Raw genomic sequence first — 27192 nt, 5'->3', positions numbered from 1 at the left:
TCGGGAAGAGGCCCAATGCCATTCTGAAATACAATGCAATGTGTTGTTATTCTGCACCAAGAAATAATATCGGTCAGTCAGGTGTTAAATGAGAGAGGATACAGGTACATGGGTCTCCTCAGGCTATTGAAAAATGTTGTATTGTCTTGTTCCCTGGGGAAATAGGTTGTAGCTTAGGCGAATAAGTAAATTGTTTTTTCCTTGAGCAAGAGTGATCACTATTATCTTGTTCCCTTTTGAAATAGGTTGTAGCTTAGGAGAATAAGTAATTGTTTTTTCCTTGAGCAAGAGTGATCACTATTAGTTAGACTTGCAAGGAAATAACATTTTTGCCCAAAAAAACATGATACTAAGGAGCACTTCACACATTTAAATAGAGGCTTTGAAGTAATCTGAGTCTTCCTATATGTTACTTTTGGACTTTATTTTAATTTACTCTACAAAAGTAGAGTAGAGTAACTACTCTCAGTTTTCTTTGTTTACTTTTGACAGTAATTAAACCTCATGACTGATTCTTGTGGGATTTATCTCCGGCTCTGTAGTAATTGCTTAAATGGGCTACTATTAGAAAAGTTAATATAAGAAAGACACTTTTTTGAAATGTGTTATAATTCTGCCTTGCTTTAAATCATTGCTTTCCTGATGGAGGTTAAAAGGGAATGGGTAAGTGTGCCATACGGCTGTTAGGAAGTCTATGCAATTTATTCATTTTCATAAATACAGGTTTTGTTACCATGTAGTTTACTTGTTTTTTGAATTCACCTAGGGTAAAATTAGCTAGTTCACATTGTCAAAAGTAATTTAAGTGCAATAGACCAGAACTTACTTTTGATAATGGGCATTTGGACTCCTAGACTCTTCTCTGTCCTTAAGTGTTTGTCATGTCCTGTGGTTCTAAAAGGTTTGGGTCGGTTACGCTTTTTGGAAAATAATAATTTACAAGCTTACATGTTAAAGCGTGTCTAATTTATGACATAACTGCAACTCTGTAGTTAAGCTGTAGTTAAGTTAAACAGTTAGGAGTTTGCTGTGTGCAACAAAATAAGTATTGCATAAAGTAACTGTGTTCAAACATAGGCAAATTTAGTAAGTACTTCAGCATTTTAACAGATAAATGGCTTCATGTGTGCAGGCTTGTGCATTCATGTCCTGTAATCATGTAGCTGTACAGAAGATACCACCCAAACTGTAACTGCCATGAGCAAAGAATCCAGCTGAAGCCCAAATGCATTGACTGCGCACAAGGGAACCAGGCCTAAATCCTGGATGTAAATAGGACTGCAGAATTCATTATGTCAGAATGACTTGTGGCTTTAATAGATGTATAGCTTGTAAATAGTTTTTACAACCGTGTAATGCACTTTTACACTGTGCATGAGTCTTGAGACTTGTCTCAGTGGAAATGAGGGAGAAGGATGAGGGTTTATTCTGAAAGGAAAAGTATTTGCAAATTTTGAGAAGGGCTTTCTTCTGCCTGAATTTACAGTACACATTAGTTATCTGTAGCACTGGTGTATCTTGTGTAATAATGTAGAGAATGCGTGGGGAGTGGGCTGTATTTTTTTTAATTATTCCATTTTTTAGATTTCAATACTTCTGCTTTTTCTCTTAAATTTGGATTTCTGCTTTCTCTGCTTCTTACCTTTCTGTGTATTTTAAATTTCTTTCACTGTAAACTAGATTGATTGTAACTACAACTTAATCAAGCTTTTGTCTGCGAACAAATATTCTGAGCCAAGAAAGTCATGCTTCTTTCAGGGTTCTGTCTGTTCAGGAAGTTAAGTTTATATTATGTGTATATATGTATGAAATTAATTTTATGTATAGAATGCATGGAATTCTTTTCCTTTGGATAGCACTCTTGCAAAACGTCCTGCTGGCATTTGCTGCTGTTAGGCTCCAGCTTGAAGTAAATGAATGGATTCTGTTGTTGCTGATAATATTTCATAGAATACAGTTTATTTAAACGTAAGCATAATTCAATGAAATACAGGTGAATTATTGAATTACTCAACTGTAATGATTCTGATAGCAGGAGAACATTAGTTAAGCAGGAAGTTCATAAAGAAGCTTCCATGGAAAGTCTAAAACAATTTCATGATAGTTTGTTATCAGGTTTTTAAATATTGATTGCAAGAGTTAGAATGAGTGTTCTTTGTGTTAGACACATAGACAGCCTTGTTGTGTTAGATCCTGTGTAGGCGTAATCAGCATATGGCCTGTGGCTGCAGAGCTTATATTCAGCGTTATAACAGGAATTCCAGTAGTCTCAAAATATCTAGATCAAAAGCCTACAAATGGAATAGAATTAAAATGGTCATCTAATGGATAGAGAGTTGAACAAAACAGATTATGGTACTCTGTTTAGCTTTGATTAAATACTTTTTTATGAGAATATTAGGGTTTGGCTTCGTATGTGGAATGAATATCTGCCATAAAACAGGGCTTCTCTTTGTGTGTGCATGCACTGCTGGTGATACGCAAGCCAGGTCAAAGTGGAGTAGGCCACTGCAAAGCCAGCTCTTCTGTTGACAGAGCTACTAACTGGACTTACTGCTTTTGCTGATAAGAGTTGTGGTGCTGTTACTCCTGTCACTCCTGTTCAGTTGCTGGAAATACGTAGTTGTAAGTCGTGGCTTTACAGTACAGTTGAATAAATAAAACCACACACACTGTAAGTCACGATTTAGGTGTACATTTAAAGTCTGGTTGTATTTTGGAAAAAAATAATCTGGGATAGTTTGTTGTATGGACTTGGGGTGGTGGGTGTAAAACCATAAGGAAATTGGAACAAATGAATTTTAAAAGGTTCAAGGGAATGTATTTAAAGTTCCAGTACTATACTATAAAAACAGATGCAAATTATATTTTATTTTAATAACTGAGAAACCAGATTTTTTTATGAAGGATAAAGTTAAAATTATCCTTCGAAGTTCCTTTTCTTGAATATACATAGAAAACTTAGTTGTACTGAATAAGCGCAACTTTGACTATCCTAGTAGGGTATTTTATGAAATATTTTAACTTTAAACTGTCATCTAAAGAGGCATTACATCGGTTGCTTTTAAAACCTATTGGTAGGTTGGTTGGTTTTTTTTCTCTGCTTGTACAAAACATTTCTTTCTGAAAAATCACAATAGTTTTTGTATGACTGTGATGAATTTCAAAGGTGTCCTTTTTAGAACTTCACTATAACAGATTTTTGGCTTTTCAGCCCTGATTCTTTTGTAAGTTAGTGATTGTAGTTACTACCTGACCAGCTGAGTGAGAGTGGAAGCTATATGAGTATCATTACTGTTTATATTATTGAACTTGGCATCAGGTGTTGATAATCCATTTCTCCCTCTCTCTCACAAGATTCACCCTCTGCTGTGACCTTCCATCACTCGTACTGCTGCTTTAACAATCCTATTCAGTGCTGCAGTGGAAATTTTGCTCTGCACTGCAGTAAAACCACATTGAACCGGTCAAGCATGTAGTCCATTTATTTCTGGGTTTGCTTTGAGTTAATAGGGACCGAGACAGAAAATGGACCCAACAGAAAGCAGAAATAATGGATTGTTTTGCACCAAATGAGGGGTGTGGGATACAAATTGCAATAGGAGGCAGTCAAAGAGTCATCAACTGGCCTAAGGCAAAGCAATCTATCAGCAGCTCAAATGAGTAGTCCGGGAACGATCAGACACAGAAGCTCTGCTGCTTTGGTTTCAGTCAATTTTAGGCAAAAGAATGGTCCCACCTTTAGTCTAGAGCAACTAGTTTGCACCTCAAATAATATTTTTTTTGCTACTATTTTTTTTTCCTCCAAATAAGCAGTGGATTGGGTTATATATTTGTTAAAATTGATGGAGTGAAGTCATAGTTGTTTTTCCAACTGTAGAAGCATCTAGCTCCAGATACTACTATATGCTATTTTTGTATAGAATCATAGAATGGTTAGGGTTGGAAGGGACCTCAAAGATCATCAAGTTCCAACCCCCCTGCCATGGGCAGGGACACCTCCCACTAGACCAGGTTGCTCAAAGCCCCATCCAGCCTGGCCTTGAACACTTCCAGGGATGGGGCATCCACAACTTCTCTGGGCAACCTGTTCCAGTGTCTCACCACCCTCATAGTAAAAAATTTCTTCCTGAGATCTAATCTGAATCTTTTTTCTTCCAATTTAAAACCATTTCCCCTTGTACTATCATTACACCTCCTGGCAAAGAGTCCTTCCCCAGCTCTTCTATAGGCACCCTTCAGGTATTGAAAGGCCGCTATATATATACACATATATACATATACATATATATATATAATGTCATATCCTGAAAACTTCTTTGACTGAAAAGGATACTATTTCTTATTCCTCAGCTCATGAAACATTCTCCTATCAACAAACTCCTCACATTGATTATGGTTTTTAGGAAATAGTGTTGAATGACTTAGAAGTGCATATTTAAGCATCTCTGCCTGCCGTACTGTTTTCTGCCATGGTCAGGTCTTGAGTTACACTGTTGTTTGAAACTCTTATGTATTTTGAAATACTATTTGCTAGTGGCCTAAACAGATGAAAGGAATTTTTGACAAAAAACAGCCGCTGTGTAGGGTTGGCCACCTGCCTTCATTACTGGCCTGGTTTTACTGCTGACTTGGTCATTGCTGCGGAATCTGCAGCTATGCACAGTAGATTGTTGTACAAAGTAGGTGTTATTTACATGTCAAAGGTACAAACTCTATTCATATGTTAGGGTTTTCTTGAAAACTGGGATTTTTTTCACCTATCGACGTGATTAGTTAGCTAGAACACCAAATTTACAAAATTATAGAATGCTATTATGGCTTTTTTCTTCTAGAAAGTTTCTGCAACTGACATTGCCCTGGAGGTATTTACCACCATAGCAATTCACCAGGGGCAGCAAGAGTGAATTACTTTTCTTCTGTGCTTCTTGCTGAATGTGGATAGCTGCAGCTCACGGAATTTAAAAGGATCACTTTTGTTGAAATAGCAGACTAAGAAAGTTGTCTGTCAGTAGAGCTTGGAGAACAAATGCGTGAAATGTGTAAGAAAAGTTAATGGGAAAATGTGAAGTTTGCTAAATTGCAGCTTAACACGATGATAATAATAAGTAGGAATTGATATACAGCTACAAAAATAGCCATGTTTCATCCAGTACTTTATGGCTTGACAAAGGTATCAGAGTGAGGGGACAGAACAGAGGTCTGCAAATTTACATATGAAAACTTACCATGGAACTGTTTTATATAAATATGTTAGCAAATCTGTGGATTTGTTTTGAATTGTTCAATGGGTGTTGTTTTTAATATACTGTGGTTCTTTATTGTATTTTCTGCAAGAGAAAATTTTGGAAAACTTGTTTAAAAACTGCATCTTCTGTTAGTTAAGCCAGAAATATCAGTATTTAAGGGGTTTATCTAGAACTCCTGACAGGTCTGCTGTACTATGAGAGACTTCTAAGCAACTGTTTTAAAACCCATGCAACAGGACTGAAATAAAACTTCTTTACCTCATCACCAAGAAATCCTTTTGATTTTGGCTTGAGTGAAAGAAAAAAGGAAAAAAAATGCAAAGAATTGCAAAGCAGTATTGTGTTGCAAATGTTCCCTTATATATTAATACACTATAGAAGGAATAGCTGTCAACGTAATCCTCCAAAGGTAAATTAAATAACAACAACAAAATTCTACATAGCTGTAACTTGTATTTGTAATGAAGGTGTCATGGATCTGTAACTAGAGAAAGTTAATTACTGTGAATGAGATGGTTTGTTTCAAGTAAAAATTCCATTTGTGTGTGATGTTTCTTAACTTTCTAACTTAATGCTTCTACAGGTGGATGAAAGCCAGACTGGAGAACCTGGGTGGCTTGGTGGAGAATTGAAGGGGAAAACTGGATGGTTCCCTGCAAACTATGCAGAGAAAATACCTGAAAATGAAGTTCCAGCTTCTGTAAAGCCAGCAGTTGAGGCAGCTGCTGCACCTAAAGTTTCTGTGCATGAAACCACTACGTCGCTAGGAGCTCCTGCTTCTACAGAGTGTACTACAACTGCCAACAACTGGGCAGACTTCAGTTCAACGTATGTTTGGGTAGTGATTATCACCTTAAATGTGGTGGAGTCCTTTTAATCAATTTGACTGTGGTGTCAGTTAACACAGAGCATCAAGATTGCAAAATAAAAATAGCTTGTTTGAAGGAAAATATTTTTTCCGTAGTAAATAGTTAAAATCTCAACCTTGTGGAACTTTAACTATGCTCCCATCATGGTTAAAGTCCCATCATGCCTGAGCAATGCAGAAGGACACATCACAAACAGGAGACATTCCTGAGTGAGGATGGTGACGTGGAAATCCCAAGGTGTTCACCTTCCTTCTCTTAAATTATTTGACACGAATTGTCACTGAACATTAATAAGACTGGTGTGTGTGGAACATGTGGCCTTCCCTAGATGTCTTGTTAACGCAACTTAATCCTCTCTGCAGTATTATCAACCCTATGTAAATGGGGTTGGGTAAGTAATTGTCTTACCTTGTGATCATGTAATACATATTTATAAATTAAAATCTAAATATTGTTGTGCAATATTACAATGCATAATATAATTGGTTTCAAAATATACATCAAATAGGTCACAGTAGCTTTTCCAGTTATTTAAACTTTTTCTGTTTTACTACAAACAGTCATTTTTCTGAGTGGGGAGGTAAGACTAAATCTTGAGCTTCTTGGAGATGCCTGGCATGTACTGGATTTTATTGTTTTTGAACAAATCCTACTTTTGACAAAGCTGTTCTGCCCTAGGTGGATAATGCGTGCTTTCATGCTTTTCATAAAAATTAATATTCAGTTTCAATACAAAGTATTATTAATATAAATACAGATATAATTTTGTATTTGTACTAATAATACAGACCATTTATACTTATAATTCTGTCCTTGAGATGATGTAGTGGTTAGGAATGGTTGTGGCCTTTGGACACTATTATAGTCTAGGTGCTAGGTGGACAACAATTGGTTACTCCAACTAATAGCACAAGCAACAGGCAAAGGAAACTTAGGTGCTTTGTTTACACACTGAGAGTTCAGGGGATTTTGTTCATTTATGTGGTTATTTGGAGGCAGAGATGTGGATTATGAGACTTAGTAAGCATTTTAAAGGACAAGAGATAACATAAAAAGGATAAGAGGGTGTGTAAAACTAAAGAGTTGAAAGAAGTCAGTAGGAAATTATTTAAGCAAATGAAAAAAGGTAAGGATTTGAATGAGAAGCAGCAAAATTATGTATAAGGGAAAGAGATGTGAGAGGTCAGTGACACGCAGGTATAAAGATTTCAAACCTGTTTTGAAGAGGATGATGATGATGATGTTTTTTCTCTTTTAAGTTACCTCTTTACATTGTACATAGTGCAGAGTGCACTACTTGAACTTCTCTTATACTGGGGCACAGCTAAGAAATGAATCTAAAGTACAACAACAGCAAGCATTAAATAGCAAGGACGAGCAACTATATTTAGTGATTGTCTTTTTAAGATAAATTAATTGTTAGCCTGTGTTTGATTGCACTACTTCCACCTGAGAGTTACTATGCTTATGAAATATTCAATTAAAAGAAATTAACCTACAATGTAGACTGTTTTTTTATTTTCTGCACAATCTTCCTGCATGAGTGTTTTTATTCAGATGAAAATGGTAGGAATGACATCATTCTCTTTTTTTTTCTTTCCTTTTTTTTTTTTTTTTTTCCCCACCAGATGGCCAACAAACACTAGTGAGAAACCGGAAACTGATAACTGGGATGCCTGGGCAGCTCAACCGTCTTTGACTGTTCCCAGTGCAGGGCAGCTGCGGCAGCGATCAGCCTTCACTCCTGCCACTGTTACAGGATCATCTCCCTCTCCTGTCTTGGGTCAGGTGAGCAGAAACCTTTGTAAAGCAAAGTATGAACACTGAACACTGACTATGCATTAAAACAGTCCCCTGAGATAGGTAAGATATTTCAATTTGTAGTGATGAACAGGCAGTACATATCCATTTGCAAAATCCGTGGCAGAATTTCACATGAAGCAGCTTCTGTTCTGCTATTCTTTACTGGCTTTTTTAGACTTTTGTGGTCCAGTCTTAATGTTTTGGAGGATGTCAATTTTGGATCACTTCCTTGGGGCTTTCCTGAATTACATGACAATAACCTTCACTCCAAATTGGATTACATAGTTAAGTGGAATAGCAATGGCAAAGCTTCCCATCAGATGAATGCTGTCCATCTGTTAAGGCATTTCCTTTTCCTCAACTGAACAACATACTGTTCTTGTAAGCTCATGTCTTCTGAAAAATGCTAAATATCTTAGTATCTTAGAGGAAAGACAAAACTTGGAATGCACAGTGAATAATTCATGGTAAAGATCATTTTCTATAAAGTTTATTTTAAGTCCTGCCAAAATAGCTTCATGAGAATTTATTAGATGTATATCTTAATTGTAAACTTCATTTAACTTGTTAAGCAAAACTTTGGATAATCTTGCTTTGTATTGATCATGTGTTAACAGATAGAAATGTAGGAGGACTGTAAACATTTCTGGTATTACTTTGTAAGTTTAATTGACTTTGCTTTATACGGTTGATGGAGAGTCTGTGTATTTTGTTGCTATATAAGTAGCATAAGAATATAATTCTTTAAGTGGCTTTCTTTATGAAAGGTGGTGCATGACTGACATCTCTTTTTTTTTTTTTTTTCTTTTTATATTGCATTAGGGTGAAAAAGTGGAGGGACTTCAAGCACAGGCTTTGTATCCTTGGAGAGCGAAAAAAGACAACCACCTTAATTTCAATAAAAATGATATCATCACAGTTTTGGAGCAGCAAGATATGTGGTGGTTTGGAGAGGTTCAAGGACAAAAGGGGTGGTTTCCTAAATCGTATGTGAAGCTTATTTCAGGCCCCATTAGGAAGTCAACGAGGTATTTTATTTGCTTTTGCCATACTTTATTTCTGTACTGTAACAGTTGAATAAACATGAAGAGTTGCGCAGTTGAATATTGAAGTTTAGAGTCTACTCTGTAAAAATATTTTTTTATTTTTTGTTTTTAAAAGTGACTCTCTTCTGAGGAGTTTTGACTTCCAACCCTGGAAATTCATGTGAGGAATAAGAAAACCAACCTTAGTTTTCCTTGGTCATGCATCACCAACAAAAGACCTGAAGCTTAATGAATGGTCTTAATTTCATGGGATTTGCAAATGAGTGTATTGGAATTTATGAATTACAGCTATGTAATCATAGCTTATCTTTCCCCAAAATAAAAAGGTGTACCTCAAAATGTAATCACTTAGTACTTTTAGAGGCGGAAGCAATCAAAATCTGGTTCTGTGTGATATGAAGGCAACATTAACATTAGTAATACAAATGAGAATGGTTTTAGATTGTTATTTTTTTTTCTGAGGGAGAGGAAGAGGTGCAGAAATGTGTGTATTTAAGACAGTTTCCTCAATGTAACCATGACCATAACCATTATACTTAAAAGCTTTAATTTGCGCATTTACTGTCTCTTCTGTGAAACTGTAGGGAATTGACTATGGGTGCATATGCATTTTTTTAGTTTTAAATTATAATAATAATTTTTCTGAAGAGTTTTAATTTCTTAAATAACCGTTATTTTCTTCTAAAGCATGGATTCTGGTTCCTCAGAAAGTCCTGCTAGTCTGAAAAGAGTAGCATCACCAGCAACAAAAGCAACTACGTCAGGTGAAGGTAAGCATTTCAAACTGAATGGCATTAATAGTATTTTACTATGTAATTAAATAGAATAAGTCTGCTTATTACCAGAAACAAACTTAGAATCAGATCTTATTATTTTAAGATCGGGCTTGTTAAAATTCAGTTGCACTTCAATTTGTCTCTAGAATGATTTAAAATTATTATAGTAAGAATTTATATATGCTACGTATATAGAAGAAATAATTTCACATGCCATTAAAATATCATCTGTACTTTGTACTGTTTCTTGCATAAATATTTTGGTAACGATTCCCAATCTGGAATGGGTTCTTGCAGAGGGCCAAATAAGCACATCTGTACATGTACTTGATGTCAAGAATTGTAAATAAATGTCTCTATTTCACCCAAAGCTCATTTCCAATGTTTCATTAAAGCTCTTAGTTAAAGAAATTACAGGCAGTTAATGGAATGTTGTGATCCTTATGGCCCAGACTTCCTCTTAGTTTTAAAGATGGAGGCTGGGGCACAGACAGATAATTGTCAGGCCTCTGAAGGGTTTTAAAAGACTTTCATTCCTGGCTGTTACCACCCTTCAGCTGGACTCCAGACGATGTCTCCACACAAGCTGTGTTAACAGACTGTGTGGGCGCTCGTAATCCGCTTCAGTGCAGAGTCAGCTAGGTTAATTTAAAGAGTAAATCAATGAATCTAAATATAGGTTAGAAATGAATATTTGTGTATAGTATCTACAGCCCACCTTGTGTTTTTTTAGCTATGATTCTATATACAATTTTAAGTGAGTCTCTTTGGTTACCAATGTATTTAATTTGCCACTGGCATGAGCACCACAGAAATTAAAAGGAGGGAATGGTAAAGATCCATGTAACAAGGAAAGTGAGTTAATCAGTTATTTCAAAATACGACTAGTCTTGGTCACTATATGATTGATGAAAAGCTATTGTAGAAATGCTAAGTCATTTTTGTGAAGTATGGGATATCTCAGGTTATATATTTGTATTAAAAAAGAACACAACTTTTTAATAAAACTTTTTTTTTAAAGCTGTATTTTTAGGAAATAATAAAGCATGGATTTAGTGTCTTCTATTACATTTAAAGGAATTAAGAAAAATTCCATGCGTATAGCATACATTATGATATTTAATGCGTGTGTTTGTGTGTACGTGCATACAAATGGGTGTGTGTGTTCTTCAGCCGCAGTTGTTAGACAAACCATGTCTTAGCTTTCATTACGGATAGTGATTGTGGTTTGAATTCAGGCTGAACTTCCTAGAGCTAAGCGTTTTGGTGAGATACAGCGTTCAAGCAAACAGAACAATTGCCAGCTGCAGTGGAATACTTGAACATTTTTGTTACATATGCATGAAAGTCTTCCTAAATATTATGAATGGCTCTTAGGTCCAGAGCTGGTCCCAGAAGCAGAGGATATAATCTTCAGAAATTGCTTTGTGCCCATATGAATTGTGATAATGCTCAGTTAAATTAGAATGTATCGAGTTGTATAGAAAATGTTACTCAATTTTCTGAAATTCTTCTTTGTAATCAGTTGTGTAAAAAATTTTCATGTAGTTCTGTGATTGAATTATACATTGCATTTCTCAACATCAGTCGTCTTTAGTGGTTTTGCACTTGAATACTAAGTGTTTTAACAAAACAGAACACATTCAGGCTTTGTCTTAACATTTCCCAGCCATCTGTTGCGTAAGATGCAATGAGATGTGCACCCTTCATGCAAAGCTTCAAGTAATGAAAGAATTCATTGTATACAAGAGCCAAACAGCATATGTAAGATGAAGACTGGATCTACAGATATTTGGATGCTGAGACTTTCCATCCCGAAGACTGAGAATTTGAACCCTCAGCACAAACCGGAAACCATTGGGAAATGTTTTCAGAGTAGTTTCTGATATGAATTAATCATTTAGGTGCATTTTAATTATACTAGCAAATTATTAAAAAAAAAAAATTCCCCAGAAGCAGCCTTTTGACAGATTACATTTAGTTCTGATAGATATCATTTTATGCATTAAATATTGAGGTTTCTATGAATGGTAATTAATAAATTTGTCTTCTGTGTAGCCTGTGGATAGACTACGTTATATTAGTTAGATTTTGCATATGATTATTGAGCAGTTTATCAAGTGTTTTCCCATGTTCTGTATTTATTTCCCTCTTGCAGAGTATATTGCTATGTATACATACGAGAGTTCTGAACAAGGAGACCTAACTTTTCAACAAGGTGATATGATTCTTGTGACAAAGAAAGATGGCGACTGGTGGACAGGAACACTGGGTGATAAATCAGGAGTTTTCCCATCTAATTATGTGAGACTCAAAGATTCTGAGGTAGAGACATATTGAAATGTTATAATATTGAGCTGGGGGGGGGTGTGTGTATGTTTTGTTTGGTGTTGTAGTGGTAGTTCCAAGGCAGTGGATCATAAGGGAACAAAAAATATTTTGCAGTTTTACTGAATGAGAGATTGGAAAGGGAAAACAATAATAGTTGCATTTTACAACATAACATTGTAAATAACTTTGTGGATCATATACTAAAATGATTCTTGCATATGTTAATAGTTTACTTGGCAGTTTTGTAGAGACAAATCAGAGTAGCTATGACTACTTTGTTCCCCAAGTAAGCTTTTAATGACTGAGTTCTATATTACTGCCATTATGGTTTAAAAAAAATAGAGAGACTAATATTTCAGTCTATTATCTTTTTTTTCCCTGGTGTCATTTTCTTACAATCAAGGGGAACAAATTTTGCTAACTACTATTTTAATTTGAAAGTTATTGACTGAATAATAGAGGTTCTGTTTCATTTGGTTTGTATCCTGGAAAAATGCCATAGAACACGTTTTGGGGTTTTTTTTCATTCTTTAGATATTCTAAAGAAAGATATTTTTTCATTTATATTCCTCATCTGTTTGAGAGGATAATTCATGTACTAGTAGGAATTAGCTTAGAATCATAGTTGAATACAAAACCAATCTCTTGATAAGGAGTTCCTTGTTTATGTCTCTAAGAATAATAGGGGTTTTAAATAAATACGTAAATACTATTGGATTTTTAGAAATCTAGGTGGTAAGGCTTTTCCCACAAGTCTTAAATTCTATGTGTATGTAACACAACTCAATGAAAGACCATGTCTGCAATATAGAGCTTGAGCAAAGTTGATCCTTCAAATTATTTCTGTTTGGGGAAAAGTCAAAGAATAAAATCTGCAGTGAAGTATGTAGCTGTAGAAAGCCTTTATATAATAAATGTCTAGATAGTAGAGAAATTTCAATACCATTCTTTGAGAAAGGATTAAAAGAAATTTGTAGTTAATGATATTGCAGTCCTTGGGAGAAGTAGTTTTGTGATATTGCTTTCAGAAACATTTTAGAAACTTTTCTTATCTATATTTTGCATCATGTAACAGTTTTCTTCAATCTCTAGCACTACTAATATGAGAACTAATCAGTCTTATACTGGAGAAGTCCTGTCCCAGTTTTGATTAGTTGTTCCCTTGCATTGTGAGGTACGCTTTTCTGTGCACATTAAGACACTAGTTTCATAGAATAAAATCAAAGAATTCTTTAGGTTGGAAAAGATGTTTTAGATCGAGTCCAGCTGCAAACCTAATGCTGCCAACTCCACCACTAAACCTTGTCCCTAAGCACTACCTCTACATGTCTTTTGAATACCACCAGGGATAGTGACTTGACCGCTTCCCTGGGCAGCCTGTTCCAATGCTTGATAACCCTTTCAGTGAGGAATTGTTTCCTAATATCCACCCTAAACCTGCCCTGACGCAACTTGAGGCTGTTTCCTCTTGTCCTACCACTAGTTACCTGGGAAGAGACTGACCCCCACCTTGCTGCACCCTCTTCTCATGTAGTTCTAGAAAGTAATAATGTTTCCCCTAAGCCTCCTTTTCTTCAGACTAAATAACCCCAGTTCCCTCAGTGGCTTCTCATAAATAAGACTTGTTCTTTAGAACCTTCACCAGCTTCATTGCTCTTCCTTGGATGTGCTTCAGCCCCTCAATGTCCTTCCTGTAGCGATGGGCCCAAAAGTGGACACAGTGTACGAGGTACGGCCTCACCAGTGCTGAGTACAGGGGGACAATCACTTCCCCAGTTCTGATGTCCACACTTTCTGATGCAAAATGATCATTTGTAACCCATTTTATGTGAGCACAGGTGCAGTCCAACATTTTTGCTGCCACTGTCTTTCATCTGACCTGTTAATAAGCCAGTTCAGGACAGTAAGCAGAGCAGAAAACTAGTCTAGCAGAAGTAATATATACTTCTAATATGGTACTCTGAATCAACTCAGCAAGACTTAAAACAATGTCAGTACCAGAATTAATATGGGGGGAGAGTAGTGAAGGAGGTAAGATTGCCTCAGCATCAGCTTAGATTAGCTTCAGCTGGTTTTGAACTGCATTCTTAGCTGGTTTTGTGTTAAATTCCCTTCATTACAGAAGGGAAACACCATACTTTACTTTTAGTATATGTTTTTGGATATGCCTGGACTCCTTCCTACCTTTCAGTTCTGTCACATCTAGTGACTATGGAGCAGCAGATAGTTAGATCAGGTCCCAGGAAGAGGACTTCCAGGTCCCCCTGGAAGAGGAGTACTTAGTGGTTCAGTTAGTGGAAGCATTGCAGCTGTAGCACTATGGAGCCCATCACAGCAGGCTAGATTGTCTTCTTGAAATTAGAGTAAATTTTGTAAAGTGGTGTGTTGTGATAGGGTATAGGTTTACCCTGACAACAGAGCTCAGTGAGAGTCTGGACAAGAAATGCTGATCTCTCTGTCCCCAAGGCTAGCAGCTTGATTCTCCTTTGAGAGTTGCGACATCCTTCAGTTGTGGCCCCAGAGGTGTTTGTGGGTTTGCATCAGGGAATTTACATGGTTAAGAAAAGTGTTCCTTTTTGCAATCCAGGATATGGATTGTAGTTCAGACCTGCCAGTAATTCTTCATATACATCAAAAAATTGGTGTCTTGCCCCATGGAGGTATTGGAATAAGTGTACAGATAACCTGTGGAATATCTTGTGATCACAAAACTTTGCCCTAAGTCTCTTTATATTACCTCTTAGTTTGTATTGTAGTTGATGAGTGGGAACTTGCACTGTCAGCTTTCTAAAACCCTCTGAAGCCTGTTTCATAGGTAGATAGTAATAGTTGCTAATTATATACTTAACCTCAGCTACATTCTTGTTATTTAATGTTAAGTTACCTTTGAACTTCTGTGAAGGAACTGTTTTCCCTTAAGATAGTCTCAATAGAGTTTAATCTCAAAACTTGGGAATTTATATTCAGATGTGCAGAGCTGCCTTTTGTCTGCCTTTAGGGATTAAATGGTTGTCCTGTCTGGTGGGAGACAGGCACACATATTGGCAAATCTTCTTCAGAGAGAACTCAGAAATAGGCATTTAATACTGAGAACGATTTTTATTAGAGAGGTCAATGTGGTGTCTGAGGCTGAAACAGCAAAGTGCAGTTCATCAAAAAGTGCTCCAACAACCCTTTTTGCTGGTGAAAATCACATCTTCGGATAAAATCTTGATGAGAGAGGGAGGAAAAAACACAGAGCTCATGGAGATCTTGATATCCGGGATGCTTATTTTCATAAAGTGATTCATATGCCCTGCAGGACATATTTCTTGTTCCAAGTGGATAATTGCCATTACACGTACAGTGTTTTGCTATTCAGCTTGTTCACAGAGCCAGTTTTTACAAAGGATTTCACAATAGTGCCTGTCTGTTAACTTTCAGATGTGCCGCTGTGCTTGGACAGCTGGCTGATTGTGGAAAATGTTACTAAAAGAGTAAATTAATTTAGTGTGTTCTGCACTATTGACTTAGGCACAAAGAAAAAGTAAGGCAGTGCTGATCTTTCAACAGCAACCAGGGAGTTTGTAAAATGGTTGTAAGCCTAAAATATCAATGGTTTATACATGAGAAGAAATTTTTTTGAATCTGTTCTTCTGTAGCTAGTCCCAAGCTATACATTCAACTCAAGTTGCTAAATTAAACTATTTCCCTTTCCTTGAAGTTTCAACCTATTAACAGAGTGAAAGTCTTTGTTCTTCAAATAAACAGTGATAGTGGTTCATGGTCCATTGTCAGAGTTTTCATTAGGTTGAGGGAGATGGATACAGATCTGTAACAGGTTTTTATTCTACCCTGCCTTTCTTGAGCCCGGTGATAACTACCTCTGCATTAAGGTATGGTGCTCATTAAGGTATGGACTTGGAAACAGAAAAATATAGTTGTGAAACTTTGCATAAATGTTCTGAAAACAATAACAGTCTGAATGTATCTAATCTCAATTCTAAGGGTCTTACTGTACAACACAATTGGCAAGTCTGCTGCTGTGTCTTACTAAATTAACAAAGCAAGTTCTGCTCTGCTGTTTCAAGAGATTTTATTACTTGTCACAAAATACAGTTTGTGTCTCAGGTGTGTGAAAGGAAAATGGAATGGGGTGTGTCCTCTCCACCGTGTTTCTCCCAACAGAAAGAATAGAAAATATTTCTACATCTTCTGAGTGGGCCAGAAATTGGGTCCATCTTAAATGTATTATTTGTTCATTTAGTTATTTATTGAAGTACTGCAGGACTTCTCTATGTGTTTCTTCTGCTTTTTTACCAAAGATTCAGATAATCCTGAAACAGAATTCAGACTCAGTGTGGTCAAGGTGATTTTAAAGCTTGTCTCTTAAAATAATCTTTATATGTTTACCAGTTAACTGTAAAGATACAGTGTCACAGCCTGTTTTATCTGTCCATATGCTCCTAATCTGGCAACGTGGATGTTGGCTAAGTGATGTTTTGAAGGAGTGTGTTCTCTGAAGGTCCAAACACTTGTTCTTTATTGAGGAGGGTGTTTTTCTGCCAGAAACGCTTTCCAAAGCAGAAATAATTTGTGGTATTACTATATCAGTGCCAGTTATTACCTTTGGTTCCACGCTTTTTAATCTTCCCTATTTGGGACTGTCAATGGACTTGTAGTCACTTCGTCTATACCATCTTCTCCTTTCTCCAGACCTAAACTTAGTCTTTATATCTGATTTCTGTGTGATGCACTCCTATTTCACTATTTTGTTAATATAGGTCACAGTGGTCATACAGAAAGGTGGAGAACTGAAGACAGGATCATAGGGAAGAAAGGAAGATTTTCTGCCCTTATAGAAAGTAACTATAATCAGTCTTTTAGAATTAAAAGAAAGTAGCACTGAGACAGCGGTATCCAAGTATCATTTAACTTAAAGCATTCACTTTCCATAATCCTTCCCAAAGTTTATTTGCAAAATGCCAAGGAGAAGCATGGTATACTAGATATATGTAAGGTGCTTTGGTGCCAAATTAAAAAAAAAATTAAAAAGTTCTTCCCACCCTCCTCTTACCTTCCACTACCAGTTATAGCTTGTGATGTAGGCAGTGCCAACTCTGCTGGGTTTTCTGCTGTTATTAGATAAGTTTGGCTTGACTAATACAGCGTTGTGAGGTGGTATAGTTCAGTCTGACAGATCAGGTTTCTTTAGTATCTTTTCTGAAAGATGTTCTATGTGTAGATGTCTTAGAGCAGCTACAAATCTTCAAGAGAGATTGAAGATCTGTCTAATCATCTATTTTATAGAGACTTTCAAAACCAATACACATTTTTAAAATGGCCCTGTTTTCTCAGTCATTTAACTAGTTTTTTAGTTGCTCCTTATATTAGTTTCTGCCAGAATCCCCAAGTTTTCAAAGGGTCAAGTTAATATTGAGGATGAAGCTGTTCTTTTCCATAGAGGAATTAGGATTCATTTGATGTAGGCTCCAAATTTATAAAGAGTATCCTAAAGAAGAAGTTGAGGAGACTTGAGAGGAAGTGTTGTGAGCCTTGCTTGAAGGCAAGAGGATATTTATGATTATTCAACGCTTCTGACCAAAGTACAGTTTAGATTAGGTATGTTGCTGTTACTCCCACCAAACCTCTTTATTGCAGGAGAGAAGACTGCCAATGTACTGGGAATAAACTGAAGTAGTTATTCAGGAGGCATGGGGGAAGCTGTCCTAGACAGGAATGGTGACTAGAAGGGTAGGAAGATGACTGAGGAAGAGAGGTGTGCGAGGGGCAGATTTAAGACCACACACTGTTTTGAATACTCTAATTGCATGTATATCAGAAGGCCTGTGAGTGTATTTAAATAAATAAATAAAGATAACTCTTCCCAAATAGGCAGTGGTCTCAAGGGGAAAAAATATTATTTTTTTTTCCCAGGAAGAGAACTTTGAGTTTGTAAGTTATTAAACCTTTTAATGTTAAATTTCATCTTTCAGTATTGCTGTTTTCCTATACATAACTGAATTGAATTAATTTCACTGCTTGCTGTATTTCTTGTGGCTGTTCGAAGGCTTTTCTTACAAGTCTCTTGACCTGGATGATGATGATGATGATTGTTCCTCATCTCATCCCATCCCATCTAGGTTTGGAGGAAATAGCTACAGATATATAACACTCTGCTATTCAGTGTCCTGTGCTCTCACTTGGGCACAAAAATGGTGGTGGGTCTTTTACTACTGCAACACACACTACATACAAAGTTCAGATGACTCATCTTAAAGATGCAGCGACTACACTGGCTATGCTAATGTGCCATATGAGAAACTTTAGAACCACAATATAGACAGTATTGAAATAATTATGTCCAATTAGGTTTTTTAGGCACACTTGCAATCCAACTATTTGTAGAGTTGAAAACTACTATTGTGTTAACTCAACTTGACAACTCACATTCTGTAGATCGGCAGATTTACAATTCAAATGCTATGTAATTTGGAATTACATTGGTATTTGCAGTTCATGAAAAGAAGAAAAGTACAGAAGAAGAAAAGTCTACACATTTATATAGTCAGTCATCCACTTGCATAAATTGTTTGCTACTTATTCCTGTATATTAATTGCCATATAAAATATTTAGGGTTTCTGTAAGAATTGAATCTTCCTGTGAGAGTTTTGTTGTTTTTTTTTTACTTTCACCCTTCTGTAGTAGGTTAAAGTGAAGCATAGTAAATCATTTTCACATATTGGAGAAATAAATACGAGTGCTTAACTTAAATCTTACTTTCTATTTCAAGGCTCCTGGAGCAGCTGGAAAAACGGGAAGCTTAGGGAAGAAACCTGGTGAGTCATATATTGTGACAGCACCTTATATCACTTCTTAAGCACTTAAGTTCAATGGCAACAAAATCTTTTCTATGAAAATAAATTATGTTTGCTCTTGGTCATTTTGTAGTAATTTGCACTGATGAAAACTGTTGTCTATAATAAAATAATGCATAATCTGTCAATCATCCTATCTAGCATGTATCAATCACTAAATTGCATGTAGCTAGAGAATAAAAATCTGCTTGCTCAAAATGAATGTAAACTTCATGATAGATTGATGAACAGAACAGTTGGAAGCCTGTAAAAAGCCCAAGTTTGCCAGTGCCCCTGAAAATGGAAGTACACATTCTTACTTTGTGGTTTTACAGCATTTTGCCCAGCATGTTACGCACTATTGTATACATGGACTCTGTGAGCTGTTGTGCCTGCTTCTTATTTTCAAGAGCCTATACCTTGTATCCAGGCTATGTAGCTTATTGCCTGTCAAGCCTGGTCATATTGCAGAGGTTCATGTTACAGATTACTTTTTGGCTGGAAGGAGGTCCCCTGGCTCTGAGGATGGTGGGGGCTGTCCTTCCAAACAGCCATTGTATTTCCAAAGACTAATAGAAAAGTGCGTTCTCTGCTCCTGGCAGGCATTTATAAACTTTCACATTTATAAACACCTCTTTTTCCCCTTAGTGTATGTATTTGGTTTTGTACCAAAGAGATGACTTTGCACTGAGCTGAACCAAATTAAATAGGGGGTAGTCCATGCTTCTATTCTGTCCCTTTCTCTGAGGCTTGTTCAGTTGCACAGTGAAGTGGTTCAAGGATGTGATCTTCCCTTATTTCCATACACACAGACATGCATATGCATATTTTGTTTTGTAAGCAGGAGGTTTTGCTTTGTCTCTTTGAACTGGTTCACTGTGTAAGTGGAGGAGGGGAGAGTAGATTGCAGCAGCCCTCACTTCATTTGGCTTATTTTACCTTGATATATGAGCAATGGGCTGCTCTTGCCAAATCTTACTGATCCATCTATGGAAGTAAACAATTCCGGCCCTTTCTAACTTTAATTTACATGGTTAATTTAATAGTTAGTGTTAATAGATAGAAAACTTGAGAGAGGCAGACAAGAATAGGGATCTGGAAAACCTCTAGAAGTAATACCTGGTGGGAGTAGTGAGAAGGTGCTGATAGGTCTGGCTGCTTTTTCCATGCGTGGGAGAATGGTGGATGGGAAGACTTCACCCTGGAGTACCAGCCTTATAATCACTGGTCTAGATTTGAACTTTCAATGAAGTAGAGACTGGGGGGATGTTCACACAAGCTGTGTTCAGAATCTTTTGGCATTTAAGAACAGTTTGTGAACAATCCTGCCTATTTTTCAGCCAGGAGGTTCGTGGATGTTTTTGCTATAAATGAGCTCTAAGTGCTCAGCCAATATAAGTGAAATGTTAATGAATGAGGTGGAATATTCCTGTTTATTCCAGAAGCAGCAGGACGAGTGGGTGGGAGTTGGTAACTGTGTGTTGAAGGGCAAGGGACAAGAAACTGCTCTCTGCGAATTTAAGCAGCCATATGAGGACAATTATATCTGTGAGAAGGCATTTGTTTATATTTCTAAATGTACCTGGTTTAGTAGAGGCCACATTTTTTGGCCTCGTCTGTAAATGAATTGGATCTCTTCTCAGTAATTCAATACTTAAATAAATCAAAATTAAAAAGTCCTTCCTGGAAGGAAAGCTATTTCAGTTTTTTTAACTTCTTGGCTGAGTTATTTTCTCTAACTTTCTGCTTCTTTGTGATATGCAAGAGCTGAATGTTAAACCTGTAATTCATATCATAATTTATTTAACACAGTCCACAGTAAAAATTCTTTATGCTGCAGGTTGGTGAAAGAGGATATCTGATACCTGGAACCTTGTATATCATCTTTTGATAGATAAAACCGAGAAGTTTCTTGTTCTAAAAGAGATGCAAAGTGTAAGGTTTTTGCTCTCTTGGTATGATATACTGAATATTATAATTACCATGGCAGTGAGAGAGATTTTTGCTTGATTAAAAAAAAATAAACTTATTTTGACAAACACCCACAGTTAATTTGTTTGGTTGTGTTCATTTTGCCTCTTGAATGGCACTAGGGTGGAGGAATTAATGGGATTCTGTGGAAAAACCTACAAATGCAGGGAGCTTGCAGATTTTCTAGCAGCATAGCCATGTTTCCTGCCAAGTAGCTTTGCTTGCTTTGCCTTTGTACAGGACAGACTGTGCTGCTGCTGGCTTTTCTCTATGTAAACCTTTCTGCTCTCCTATCATCACCTACTATATTTTACTTAGAAATTCTTTTTACTGCCTTCTGCTTTCATACGTCGTGTGCTAAGTTTCAGATCCAGGTTTAAAGCATCTTTCTCTCAGCTTCTGGCTTTCTCATCACCTGTTTGGTTCCATCTCTGTGTGTCTGCCTTTCCCTGTTTGTGTTATCCTGAAGGAGGTTCTGCTGTAGTTATTTCTGTTCGTGTCGTCATTTGCAGTGACCTCAGATCGCTTGTCGTCGTGTTGATTCTTCATCCTCCTTATGTTGTTCATTTACATCTTGAATGCTTCTCTGGCCATTTTTTATTTTCCTACTCATCCTTTTCTTCTAAATTTTAAGAAAACCATCTGATCATTTTCCTGGCGGTCTTCAAATCACTTTGTTGTTTCTTCCCTGCAACAAAACCTCTCTCTGTTTCAAGGGAGTTGGCTTTGTGGTTTCCTCTGCCTACAACTGCCTTTTCAATGATTGCTCCCTTTCTCTGCCTTACCAGCAGACTCCCCCCGCCTTTCCCAGCCTGTGGGTGATGTGTTGTTACTGAGCGCCTTTGCTGTTTCTCTTGGCCACAGGAAATTTGGCTCTTGTTGACAGAGAGGGCCAAGTGGGACGGTGCCCAGCACTGTGTTACTTTCTTAGTACAGCTGCCCATGAGAAGGCTGGAGACCCCATCTGTGTATTTGCTCCCCTTCAGCCTCAGTCCCTTTTGCTCTTGCTGCTGCGTTGACTGCTAGTCCACCTCACACTCACTATCACATTGCTTTCTGCTGTTTTATAGAGGGACAAACTGATGCCAGGTGTGATCTTTTTCTACTTCGTCTTCCAGTGCCAGTTTTTCAGGATAGACTAGATTTAAAATATATACAAACAGTAATCATAAGTGAAGACAACTGATACAGATATATTTTTTTTATCAGCACTTTCAAAGGAAAGCTAAAATCTCAAGCACTGTATTTATCTGTGATCCAGTATTTGCTGAGGTTTTAAATTAAGGTGGCTGTCTTTGCACTGAAGCAGCCGAGACACATTCCTGTGATTTTGTTCTACTGGCTCTGCTTGTTCTAGGGACACTCTTAGACCACAACCCTAACCAGATAAATTCAGTGCATGCATTGGCTGTTTGATGGTCCCCAATTTTATTTGATGCCTTGCCAAATAAAAACCTCATTTGTCTTAAACACAGGGTCAGAATTTACTATTCCAGGAAAGGTTTTTCATAAAAAGAAAAAAAACCCCACCAATTTCACCATTGCTCCCCCTTCCCCCACAACATTGTTCTGTTAAGGAGAATACTTAAGGGATGAATGACTGTGTACTGGGATCCTAAAGTGGAGTTTTCAACACTTTTGTGCTGCTTTGGATGTCTGAGACCCTTTACAACTAAATGAAGGCTGAAAAAAAAAGATTCCCTACAGATTCCACCTACCCCAATCTACCATCTTTTGCTTTTGAAAGATTCCCAATAATCATAGTATTAAACATGTTCTCCATCACTCTAAACATGGTTTGATGACGTGCTAAACCTGACTTGAAAGCTTTCTGAAGGACATAAAATACCTACAGCCACGTGCAAGCTCCTGTCAGCTCAGTTTCATTCAAAAAATGGGCTAACCCTGCCAGACTTTTTGGTAATGAAGTTATCATCTGTCTTTCCATAACTACTGTAAAATGGAGTAAACTGCGTTGTCTGCTTTGGGCCATTTAATGGAGAGATAATTGTGAGCTCCTGGTTACTCTGTATCAGATTCATGCTGGTAGGTGATCAAGTAAGGCACCAGTTTTGTATTAATGTTCATGTAATAAAGATTTCAAAATAAATCCTGTTTGTTACATTTTGAAAACATTTATTATTATTTTTTTCTAGTGCTGAGACATTTTCTGCAGGCCTTCATTAGTCTGCACCTCTGTTACTGCAACTTCGTTGTATTGTCATCAACATCTATCACTTCATTTTAGGGAGCTTAGTCCAAACTGATGCTACAAAAACATGTTTATTGGAAAACAGTATTATGACACTTGATTTTAAGAGTCATGTAGCTCTAATGATGGTCGTTATGCTTCCTCTCTATTACAAATATTTTTATATCCTATCCATAGAGCTGCTGCACTTATGTTGTTGTATTCCTGTAGTGCTGTGAACTTCGGTTTAATAATTACCGTATGTTTTCATGGAAAGACATAAACACATAGCAATTTTATGGAAAGAAATAAAAAAGAAATGCAAAATGGATATACTGTGCTAGTCAGAATAGCAGAGTCAATGTTGTATAGAATGTGTTCAGTTTTTTCCAAATTAACTTTTTTTTTTTTCCCCCCCGCTTCAACAGAAATTGCCCAAGTTATTGCCTCTTACACAGCAACGGGTCCAGAACAGCTTACTCTTGCTCCTGGTCAGTTGATTCTTATCAGAAAGAAGAATCCAGGTGGCTGGTGGGAAGGAGAGCTCCAAGTTAGTTACTATTTTTTTTGAAATAAAATTCCATGTAAAAAAAAAAATTGTAATTTTTTAATCATTCAAAATTATTAATGCATCAATAATAAATAATTCTGAAAATGTTCTGCAATTAAGCATTTACAAATAAAATGCCTTTACAAAAATATATCTAAATCCCAGTTCCTTGAGATTGGAACAACTTTGGAGGCCAGCAGGAGAATGCCGTTTTGCCTCATTCTAAGTCAAAGATACCCATCTCACAAATCAGACCCAGCCTGCAGTCCACTCCCTTCTACATTTTCCTGAAGGCTCTTTGAATATAAGAAACGAGTGGATTTTAGGGTCTACTGTTTTGGCTGCTTTTGAATCCTCACAGTCTTGTGTCCAGTACCCTTCTTCATGTGAGCCAAAAAAGAACTTGTCGGGTGGTGGGAAACGCCACCCGTGCAACAGGAGTGCATGGGACTGTTGGGTTAAGTAACAGGGTCTCCATGTGTGTCCCATTCCAATAGTGACCTTGTGTATCACGTGCATTTGTATCAGCTAATAGATGTATATGTGCACTGTGAAAGTGGAAGAAATACTAGGGTGTGCAGTCCTGAATGGCTTCCTAAGAAGCTGTCTGGATTGCTTCAGCCAAAAGTTTGACTATCCCTTTATTGAAAGATTGAGAAGCATTTTACAGCAGTGTTTTTTGTAAAATGACCACCACTTTTTCGGGTAGCTTAATGAATGAGACAGTGTAGAATACCAGTCTAATGGCCTCGTCCCAGCAACAGCTCAATTTCATGTTAGAAAAATGGAAAGAATGGTGTCTGTTGCAAGCATCAGATAGGGCAGAACTTTAGTATTGTATTAGAAGACAATAGATAATAAACTATTTTAACCAGGGGTTTTTTTTGAGTAGAATTTGACCATTCAGAAACTTTGATTCTCAATGACTCAGTGGCAAAGATTCTTTTTTTTTGCCTCTTATTTTTTCTCCCAGTTACATTCTCTACCACTGAATCAGGTCTTGTTTGGTTTGGGTTTTTTTCTTGTGGTTTTTTTTTTTTTAACAGGGAATAAATATTACATCAAAGGATGTAACTGGTTTAGTTTTGCATTGCAGATGCTCAAATTGATTCAAATATTTTTTCCACATTACTACCTGCCCTTTTTGCCCTTCCTGATGATATGTTTTTCATGTCTTTTGTGGAGAAATCATCTTCCAGGATTGATTAGATTTTCATTCTCACTAACCTTTATGCTGCTGTTTATTTCTAGCTTTAAAGAGTCTCATATTAAATGTATTTTAAGATAGAAAATAAGCTTTGCTGGGAAAGAGCTGTCGTGATTACCACTTAGCAGCTAATTTGAGGGTTTTTTTTAAAGATTAATTTTTGGTTGTGTAAATACTCATATGTAGCTATGGATACCTTACTATCTTACCTATTGTTTTACAAGTTAGGTTTTTTCTTCATTAGCAGTCCCCTACTTATTCTTTTCATCCATCTGTTTCAGCACTGTAATACTAGTTTTTGTTCCTTTGTTGTGGCAGCACAAAGGCTAATGCAGCAGTATGGTGAAATATTTTGAGGAATTGATTAAAAATACAAGCAGCAAACCCCCTGCTCCTACAGGGAAAAAAAAAAAAAGTAGTGAAATGGTGACAAGATTTAGAGAACGGCACTAATATTAACTTTTCTTTATGCATTTAATTTTGAAGCAGCAGATTTCTTAGAAATATATGTACAGATCAGTTTCAACCTCAAGTAAATTTTGATCATACTTTCTTAGGAGTCAGGGTGAAGGTAAAGTAAGGCAAATGTGTTAAGCATTACACATTTATAAGGTTTAATGCAGTCTTTCAGGGCATCTTAAAATGAATGTTAGATACACTTTAGATCAAATGCTTTCTTTTTCAGTGAGGACAAAGAGGGAAAGAAGTAGCTAAAGAACAGTATGTGTATTAGATGACTCTTTTTTCACTAAAAATAGCATGGTTTTTTTTTAAAAAGGCAAAATTCTACATGCCCAAAATTCCAACCTTCTTCTAACAACACAAAAAGACAATAAGTAGTTAAAAGTAATTCTTAGCAGATTTAATAGATTTAGAAGCTGAGATTTGATTCAAAGTTTTAGAATAACCTTTCTTACAGTAAGAATTTTTCTTCTGATTTTATTTGCAATCAACAGTGCAGCTGGAGAAGTAACAGGATGCCATTTCTGTCAAATTCCTATCCTGTTTTGGTGACACAAACTTTGTCACCCTGGATCAGACCTGCAGTTTGTCTGCCCAATATCCTGTCTCTGAGGGTGACTAATGGCAGCTGCGTTACAAACTGTGGGGCGCTGCTGTTCTGCAGGTGTATGGTAACCTCCTGCTCTCTCAGCACACACACGTGGACCACACGCACGCTAATAAATGTGTGCACCACGTTTTCATACTGATGTGCTCTGATTAGATAGATATGAGAACATCTAGTGTACTTTCCAAAACCTTTGCATCTGTTAATTAGGATATTTTGGACAGTGTCTATCTGTATTTGTGGTTGCCAAACCTTATTTTTTGTTTGATTGGAATCTGGCTTTGGGGTTTTGTATTTGAATTCAATCTTTACACATTTTTTTCTTGCCATGATGTTTTGCTGTTCTTCTAGCACTTGGTTAATGTGACTCATATTTATACTCTGTTATTTGGGCAGGAGAGACTATTAAAAAGACTATTTTCTTCAAAAGAAAGGAGATAATTGGGATTCTTAATTTCTACTTAAACTATTGCAATCTAGGTACATATTTAAATATAATGCTTTGCATAATGAAAAAGCATTTAAAGGCTGCCACTCACTAATGCAATAGCTAGCCTAATATTCTAGAATTATGTTTTAAACAGAATCAGGAGAAATCTTTTAGAAGGATCAGGTTGTATTAATTTTAAAGCACACAAAGTAGTATCATTAATGAAATGAAAAGTCACTCAAATGGTAGTAAATAACTACTCTTTAGATATTATAAACTACTGTTTATATATTATGAAAGCTAACTTCATGTAATAAAATTATCATGATATTAAACTATTGCCACAAAAATACTTGACTTTTTCCTTATAAAATAGATTTTTCTTACTCTAAAACAGTCAGTGTGACTGAAAGTATTGGTTGAATTACCTTGTCTAAAGATCTATTGATGTGCTTAATCCTCTTAAAAGAATTGTTTTTCTACTAGGCGCGAGGGAAAAAACGGCAGATAGGATGGTTCCCTGCTAATTATGTAAAACTTTTGAGCCCTGGTACCAGTAAAACTACACCAACCGAGCTACCTAAATCAACAGCATTACCTTCAGGTAAGTGGGGTGGTTGCATTAACAAAGTTGCTTTTGTAATGTGTGTCATTTACAATAGGACTTCTAAAAATTATTAAGGATATTCATCAGGATATTTAGTATCTGTTACACTACTCACTTTGTCGCTTTGGTTAAACTCTTAATTTTTTTTTTCTTTTAAATGAGATGAGCATATAACTGGTCTCTTTATTTATGGTGGTGGACCCTTAGGTATGAACTGTGGAGTGCTAAAAAGCTATCTGTGACATCTTAAAGAGTA

At 36.5% G+C, this 27192-nt stretch overlaps 1 protein-coding gene across 5 annotated transcripts in view; it reads left to right on the top strand.

The window, feature by feature from the left end:
* The window catches only part of ITSN1 (intersectin 1), a 143802-nt gene that overhangs the window by 82427 nt on the left and 34183 nt on the right, over positions 1 to 27192 (top strand). For 4 of the 5 annotated variants that reach the window (XM_014938096.1, XM_014938098.1, XM_014938095.1 and 1 more), the window contains 8 exons: positions 5833 to 6077; positions 7747 to 7906; positions 8744 to 8949; positions 9655 to 9737; positions 11902 to 12068; positions 18848 to 18893; positions 23502 to 23623; positions 26816 to 26933. In XM_014938096.1, the coding sequence (XP_014793582.1) occupies positions 5833 to 6077; positions 7747 to 7906; positions 8744 to 8949; positions 9655 to 9737; positions 11902 to 12068; positions 18848 to 18893; positions 23502 to 23623; positions 26816 to 26933 (1147 nt within the window). The remainder of the gene's footprint in view (positions 1 to 5832; positions 6078 to 7746; positions 7907 to 8743; positions 8950 to 9654; positions 9738 to 11901; positions 12069 to 18847; positions 18894 to 23501; positions 23624 to 26815; positions 26934 to 27192) is intronic. The other variant, XM_014938097.1, reaches the window with a different exon arrangement.

This window comes from Calidris pugnax, unplaced genomic scaffold (assembly GCF_001431845.1).
Source record: "Calidris pugnax isolate Ruff unplaced genomic scaffold, ASM143184v1 scaffold25, whole genome shotgun sequence".
In the NCBI taxonomy this organism is placed as follows: domain Eukaryota; kingdom Metazoa; phylum Chordata; class Aves; order Charadriiformes; family Scolopacidae; genus Calidris; species Calidris pugnax.
This window is presented reverse-complemented; position numbering and strand designations above follow the sequence as displayed.